Here is a 7940-nt window from a genome sequence, read left to right on the forward strand (position 1 = left end):
GGGGAGAAGCAGTAGATTTATTTACAGCTATGAGCCATCTGCTGTGGTGCGATAGTGTTGTCTAACAACAGAAGCACAGTAGGTTCTTACAGCAAAGACTTGTGGACAGAGGAGGATTTGTTCAATATTTGGTGTATAAGTGTTTAATAAATACAATAGGTTAGACAAAATATGGTCACAGAGATTGTAGAAATTACTACTCACCTCCAAAAATCTATTACTGCACCACTAAGGGAACCACGGCAGGGTGAAATTACATTATGACTTTTGACGTTAGTGAAATGATTAGTTAGTAAACCTCTTCAACATGCAAGGGACCAGGCAACAATCACATTGACAAACTAATCTATTTCTGTGTGCATTACTCAGCAGATCACTTGATAATCTGCGATGGCTTCCTAAACAATCTCAGAAGCAGGTCACAGCTGCGTGTGTTTGGCAGCCAGATGGATGGTGAAGAAGATTCACATCATCAGATGCATCAAAATAGGTGTGTGAGGGGAAGAGACGGTGAAACTGAAACATTTTCCCCGACAAAGGGTGATGGATGTTGGCACAACATGTTTGGTCTACACTACAGTTTAAAAAGACCAAACTGACAGACAGGAAAGGAATGTTAAAATAAAAATTCCCTTAAATTTGCTTGAAGAATGTTTCTCCTGTTCAATTTATATCAGCAGGTTAGGTCTTCCAACACATTTACTGCTGTGATTTAATGCTGCAGAGTATATTGCAAGTCTATAAGGGCAAGTGATTAAAATACTGTGAATTTTGTTTTGCCATACATTAATTTGAAAATGACTGTGAAAATGTACACCTGAGGTGTGTTTCCATTCAGCACCAACATTTACAAACATTATACTCACATTGTGTTATATTAAGAAGTTTTCAAGCGCAGTAAAAAAGTTACTCATCAATCTAAAGACAGGGCTGTTTTGTTTGCTGATTATATCACAAAAAGCTATCATTTATTTCCTTCTTCTGGCATTGGGGACACTGGCACATTAGGCAATATTGATTTGTCTAAAGCAAAACTAATACTATCAGATTGGGTTATTGTTTCCCTCTGAGGAGCTGTCTTTAAAATATTCAATTACTGCTTGACCACTTACCCGTTTAAGTTTTCTTATATGAGAAACACAAGATGAGTTGGTTCTAAGCCAACAAAAAGAGAGAGTAAACCATGTAGGGATCTCCACCTCTTTTTTTATTATGCTCCCATTATGTGAGAAAAACTCTGAAGGCAGAGCTCAATTCATCAAACCAGATCCACCTACAGAAACAGATTGTGGGAGAGTAAATGCTGCTGAGTCAACACCTGAGCTGCGTGGCGTGGGTTGCTCCAATAGTCCGAAGCACATAGTAAGTACAGATGGCTGCACAATCGGTGGTATCTGCAGTATACTATTTTAATTAAAGCAGTCAGAAAACTAGCTCATTTACTAAGAGGTTTGACACTGAACTTGTATTTGTATTTTAAATAGAAAATATTTACACTTGTACCCCAAGATAAAATAGTCAAAGTTGCCTTTTTTTGCTTGCTAGATATATATGAATCTGCCAATAGGGGGCGCCACTGACACCATAAGTATGTTGAGGCAACTTAGAAGCAGTGACCTGAATGTTAATTTGGTATAATGTTGAATGTTGAATTAGCGTACCGATGCCTTATCTCCAGTAAATATGTAGTACTTAGCCTGTAAAAATAAAAAAGACATTATCCACTTTAAAGTCAGTGTCTTATATCGATAACAACTCTTAAAATCACAAATACAAAACAATGTCTGACAAAAAGTCAAAGCGTACTGAATTGAATTATTCACATTTTAAATGCTAAGTATGCTTCTTTGTAAACGTCCATTAATCACCATTGAGAATCAGAGAAACAATGACCATGCCCAATGCACTGTAGCTAATGAAATAACCAGAGCTGGATCAATTCATCTTGCACCCTCTGGACTACATCAGATCTTTTATAATCAGTATTATATTGCCCACATTAATGGTCCAAGACAGAGCTTTGTTGTGATTAAAAGTTAACCAGCTGTGTCCATCTGTACCATCTCACACATTTGTCATGTCTTTAGGTGATTAAAATAAATCGTACGAGTATTGCTTCCAGGTGTAATTGCACTCTAAACAAAAGATGTGTTACCACAATGGTCATTTTAAGTATAATATGCTACAGAAAAATAACTCACATCTTCATGAATCACTACTGACCTGTACTTGGATGAGATGTGATTTCTACACCTTTTAAAAAGAAATATTTTTAATGATTGAAACGTTATAGGGATAAATAGTTTACCTTTAAAGAGCAGCAAGTCAATAAAAAAGCTTGCCTTCAATTCCCCCAAAACCAGCAGTAGTGATTCAAGATTATGTGGCGTTTGAGAAGCTGAGTTCACGGTTTGGATGACATCCTCTCTCATATCGCTATCAAGTATGATTTAGTTTTAGCTCTAAATAACCAAGGGTATAGCCTAACTTGTATTGCTATTTATACCCAAGCCAGACGGGTGAGCAGTTTCCTTTGATATCTTCCATACATATTTATTGTCTGAAAAATCACACAGCACTTCAAATCTGCTATTATAGGAGGTGGAACAAAGCAGAGATTTAGGACTGTCAGGATATTTTCGAACCACAGTATATTTTGAATGAATAGCAGCTTGGCCTTATGGCGTTACAGTGCAATTTGATTTCTCCTGTTACATGAAGTATAGTATCTGCGAAATAAGAGAAAAAGGAAAATCTCAATTTAATAATTGAGTTTGGAAGAAAATACATGTCATTTATTAGCTTACCATGTATCGTACATGGACCCATTCCTGTCTGATTTGAATATAATTGCATTATAATTGCTGAAAACATTGCTGGAGGCTTATATTATTACATTGATGTAATCCTGCAGTTTCCTCTCCTCTAAACATGAAGAAACGTTCTAATGAACCTGCCACCGTTGCCTGATTGCTTCCTTCCTGATTCAAGGCTATGCAAAGGCGACCGAGATAGGCTTGAGTGTCTTGCATAGTATTCCAGATAAGGAGGGAAGACAGCAGCATTAGTAAGGAATGGAGGAGGCTGAGAGATAAAGTGAAAGTGATTGGGAGAAAATGAAGAAGTCTTTCTTTTATTTTCTTTTTTTGCTGCAGTGTCCTTTGGTAAAACAAATAGACACCCTTGAATATATGCAACACTGCTGTGATTGAAGCCACACCTTTTGAGTTATTTATTTAAATAACACTATCAGCACCATTAAAGTAAAAAAAATAACAAGATACTTCATACAATTATGTATATTTTTATCAAAATAAAAGTGCTTATAAAATACTTTGGCAAATAAAGATGTTTGTATTACGTATGCAATATATATTACACACAATAATATCAATACAATATCAAAATACAACATTAGTGAAGAACAAAAACTTATACAGTAAAAGTATAAAGTATAAAGTAATACATACAAATACATACACATATGTGTGTCTGTGCCACTATGACTCTTCTATTAACAACAAAGAAGAGCTGGTCAACTTTTTGGCATAAAACAGTTCATTAAGTTTCCTGTAAGGACTTGTCCAAGTGAGAATCCCTGAGTGTCAGACGTCTACGCCTGCAAGAAAGTGATCCGATTATTTCTGTTCCGTCTCAGTCGACGGCCTTGGCCTGTGGGTTTTCTTCCGACTGGAACAAAATAATGTGTTTAACAACAGATTAGTATAACCGTTAATTATAATGACTACACTTCTATACTCATTGTAAAGCAAATATAACTTTCTGGTCAGATTTCCCCTGCTTTTCTCTAATAATGAAATCAGCAAAACATTATTATTTATCTCTGACTTTCTAACCTCTCTCCAAATTCAAACCAACAGTACTGTCATTACTGAATCAAGTCTGCAAATTCCCCTCAAATGATCATCTCTAGGTTTTGGACGTTGAGCTTTTCTCACACACCTTTAACGCACACGCTCATGCAGTTCTGCCTCGAGACAAAATTGTTGCTGCTCCCTCCGCAGCCTGAGTAAACGAACTCCTCGCACATCTTGGTGACTTTGTTGTAGTAATACCGAGGAATGGAGGCTGAACACCTCCCTTTGTCCAGAGGGTCCAGGCAGAGCACAGGAATAGCTGTGAAATAAAACACAAAGCCCAGTCATCATCTTCAAAGAAGAGTACCCGTCAGAGTTTTTGATTGTTTTTCCCAAAAGTAAATAATTGTTTTCACCATTTTCCTTTGTCTAAACTATCATTATCCATTGTGCTTCCTCACAAAGGCATGATGAGACATTCTTTTCATACATACCAAATGTATAATGCTATTTCCTCAGAAGGACCACTAAATTACACACGGAAAGCTTGTTTGTTCCTTCTTTCTTATCCATATAATTCAAACTTTTAGAACAAAATCATGTCTGGATATCTCAGTGTTTATCACCATGTTGTCCACGCATGTAGAGATGCCAGTGAGCATTACTTCAGGATTTCTTCAGAGGCTGCACGTCAAAGTAAATAAGTTTGTACTCACTTTTTCGTGGACTGCAGTACTCCTTGCAAGTGGCGAGGTCTTGGAAGCGATTGGAATTGCCCTGGCAGCCACCGTAGGAAAAGGACTCACACTGCATGGTGGTCATGTTGAAGAAGTAGTTGCGGAAGAGGGCACGGCAGGGTCCCTCCTCTTTAGGAAACCTGCAGATTTGGGGAATTTCTGGGGGGAGAATGACAAAATGTGAGATTGGGATTAGATCATGTTGCATCCTAAAGTGTTTGTGCATCTATTGCACAAAAATAACTCACTCTTACTAGAATCTAGATTCAAAAATACATTTATGTTTTTCTTAGTAGTCAAGGTAAGCCATTATAAAATATAGAAAATGAAGCAACCAGTCAAGCCTGTTTTTTTTCTGACTTGTGCTTTGGAAAAACTAATAAAAAAACACCGTTGACAGTTACAGGCAGGTTAAAGATATTAAGCAAAACATCTTGAGTTTGTTCATTATTAAAATAACACAATCAGCCGCATGAAATTGCAAAATACTTCTTCATATTTGGGACCTTTTTCATTTACAAAAAACAACCTTCAAATATAACATTTGAGAGTAAACTACACCCAGTACACTTTCAATAGCAGTCTGAGGTGGGCAAGTTCTCCATCTTAAATGCATGCTCAGCAAGGTGAGAACTTACTTGGGATTCTGAAACATGATTTGTGGCACTCCTGATAACTCTTGAAGTTATTGACATTCCCTTGGCACCCTCCATAGTAGAAAACCTCGCACTTTTGGGTAATAGTATTGTAGTAGTAGCGCTCAATTTCTCCTTTGCAAGGTCCTTCGTCCACTTGAAGGAGACACGCGCCTGAAAGCAGCAAAGACATTGTCACTAAAACACACAAAACTAAGCTTTACACATCGCTGTGCACGCGCAACAGCCGCCAAACTGGTGATCTATTATGGCACCATGGCTCACGCGCATGCAGGTCAAATAATGGCCAACAACAAGAGCACAACAACGTGTTTTAAAAAGTTTGCTAAAACACGGAAGAAACGGGAGAACATGCGGACAGATCTACCTTTAGGTGGCAACGCCAACACGTTGTAAACCGAGGAGGAAAGTGAAAACAGCGCTAATATGCTAAACTCCATTGTTCAACTTTTGCTTTTGCTTCCAGTCTGTTCTGCTTTGCCGACCAGCCCAGTTGCATCCAGTTATATAGTTGAGGGAAGTGTTTCCTATGGGGAACTTTAGGGGCGGGGAGGCAATGACTCATTTTCAAACTACAGCGCAACTAGATTAGAGTGGTGATTAATACATATGCGTGCCATCAGAGAGGCTCGTCTTTACGCTGGCTGTAATATTGCATTGATGAGAGTTTGTAGTGACTAAAGGCATATTCAACCCAACTGAAATAACAAGGAAGTTGAACTCCCACTGCCTTCACTGATCACTGTTGGTCAATTTGGATGATGGTGACGGTGATGGTGATGAGGAGAGACCCAGTACCTACGTATTACGCACGTATCTCTTTAATTTATTCACAGGAATGTCGTGTTGTCTCTAAGAGACAGAAATTCTTGTGAAACATTAATACAATTTAATTGTCTGATCCATCCTGCCAAGATCCCATCACGTATACCCGTCTGACTGGATCTGACACACTCACACACACACACACACGCACACGCGCGCGCACGCACACACGCACGCACGCACGCACCCACACACACCCCCCCCCACACCCCCACCCACACACACCCACCCACACCCACACACACCTTCACTGAAAGCCCTGTTGCCTAGTTTCCATCCTTGTGGTCGATGTTATCTTTGTTTTGCTTATTAATTGCAGCAGCAACAGCCTTTTAAGGAAACAGTAATGTCTTCCACCACTAAACACTCAAGGTCCCCATTCCACAGAGTAAAAAGCAGCATTCAATTTAAGTAAAAACTGCACAATAAAATATAGCTTTGTGATTACACATATCTGTATAATGATATCCCACTTGTTTGTTCCATCTAGTGTTAATTATTCTGTTGGAAAACTGTCATGTTAGGAATAATGATGTGTCCATCTTGACATGTGGAGGCTAAATACAGATTAGCAGTTTTATCAAAGTGACCTGATACATGAAGCACCACCACTTAACCCATTTCTGAGTATGAGGAAAAGCAGAGTCAAAACAGTCAAAATTCAAATTGATCAGCAACCCAGCCTCTTGTTCAACAAAGAATTCTAAAGAAGCCGAATCGACACTTGTGATTCACCGTCCCGTTTGCTAATATACTTAATGGCTTGATCATACAGTGGGGCCTTGTTTTAATCAGATTAACGGATTAGGATTGTTTATGCAGATTACTTTATAACCCAGACTGAGGGAGAGGAGAGGGATTCTTCTGAAGGATTTCAGGGTTGAAGGACTGTTCCCTGCAAGCATCCGTGAGTATTTATATTCTTTCAATTAAGTTTTGTGGAGTGTGGAGAGTTAGAATTCTTCACAACCTTTGATGTCATATGTCGGGGAAGATTTTGCAAAAAGTGCTAAATATTTCCTTTTTTGACAGAACATGCCGTACATAAACATAGACGACCTGACAGACAAGGACAAGGCTCTAATGGAAGTAAACCAACTCAAAACTGAAATTAAACTTGAGAGGTGGTTGGTAAGTTTTTTTTTTGTCTTTGTTGTTTTCAAAGATACCTGTGAATAAATCCAGTTTTCAGACTTTTATACTGGACAACTGGTCAACTATAGACAAAGTACAATTAATTAAATGAACATTTAAAACTGAAATACATTTGTGGATAAGAGTATGTCAACACATTTTTTTCACTTCAGACATCTAAATGCTGTGAGGAACTCAAGGACTATATTCAGGGTGTAGAGGAGGAGGACACCCTCGTCAAAGGCATTTCGGAGGACAAGAACCCCTTCAAGGAGAAAGGTGGCTGTGTCGTCTGTTAGACTGGACTCAAGGAGCTTTTCTTATCTCAGATTAGCACCCAATGACATTGTCCCTCCCCATATAAAATGGATTTGCAGACGGAGAAGACATAATAGAGAAAAACTATTTTAAAAGTTCCCATGTAAACGATTCCCCTTCTTCTGGACAGATTTGTAGCCTTATAATTGTATTATTTAAAAAGACTAAATAAATAAAAGTTGTATTTGGCAAAAGGTTATGTAATGCTTCTCTCATGTGGTGTATAGTCTGAGCAAATGGGCCCTTGTGTTGTTTAATACACTGAAGCAACTGTCATTAAATTTGTTTGTTCATAACTTAGCGTGTCTCCATCATTCACTGTGGGAAGTTTTCAGACAGAGTATAGGGGAACAGATAGATCTTCATAACTCAGTTTTTATATTAGGAGTTCACACACCCCTATTCTCATACATCTTTATGAGATTATTAACATTTTGTAGCATCCTTAGAGG

At 38.2% G+C, this 7940-nt stretch overlaps 2 protein-coding genes across 3 annotated transcripts; one reads left to right on the forward strand and one right to left on the reverse strand.

Moving 5' to 3' along the window:
• Positions 1-3288: 3288 nt before the first annotated feature.
• Positions 3289-5707, reverse strand: tfpi2 (tissue factor pathway inhibitor 2). 2 transcript variants are annotated; one of them, XM_079231907.1, is made up of 5 exons: positions 5579-5707; positions 5194-5364; positions 4535-4714; positions 3964-4137; positions 3289-3619 (listed from the first exon to the last, which is right to left on the reverse strand). In XM_079231907.1, the coding sequence occupies exons 1-5, from the start codon at positions 5649-5651 to the stop codon at positions 3606-3608; spliced, it is 612 nt and encodes a 203-aa protein (XP_079088033.1). In that variant the 5' UTR covers positions 5652-5707; the 3' UTR covers positions 3289-3605. The 2 variants fall into 2 exon arrangements, with proteins under 2 accessions (XP_079088033.1, XP_079088032.1); XM_079231906.1 differs by having other exon boundaries at positions 3289-3690.
• Positions 5708-7071: 1364 nt separating this feature from the next.
• Positions 7072-7469, forward strand: gngt1 (guanine nucleotide binding protein (G protein), gamma transducing activity polypeptide 1; the record flags this gene model as incomplete). The annotated part of the gene is made up of 2 exons (XM_079231551.1): positions 7072-7167; positions 7344-7469. The coding sequence occupies 2 exons, from the start codon at positions 7072-7074 to the stop codon at positions 7467-7469; spliced, it is 222 nt and encodes a 73-aa protein (XP_079087677.1).
• Between the last annotated feature and the right edge of the window lie 471 nt (positions 7470-7940).

The sequence above is a fragment of the Taurulus bubalis genome (assembly GCF_910589615.1).
Source record: "Taurulus bubalis genome assembly, chromosome: 16".
Classification (NCBI taxonomy): Eukaryota; Metazoa; Chordata; class Actinopteri; order Perciformes; family Cottidae; genus Taurulus; species Taurulus bubalis.

Excerpts from the sequence above, each read along its gene's own strand:
- tfpi2 (XM_079231906.1), bottom strand. The coding sequence starts at position 5,651 with ATGGAGTTTAGCATATTAGCGCTGTTTTCACTTTCCTCCTCGGTTTAC. Across the intron at positions 5,365-5,578 it reads GTTGGCGTTGCCACCTAAAG|GCGCGTGTCTCCTTCAAGTG; the intron begins GTAGATCTGTCC and ends TGCTGCTTTCAG. Across the intron at positions 4,138-4,534 it reads GTACTGCAGTCCACGAAAAA|CTATTCCTGTGCTCTGCCTG; the intron begins GTGAGTACAAAC and ends TTTATTTCACAG.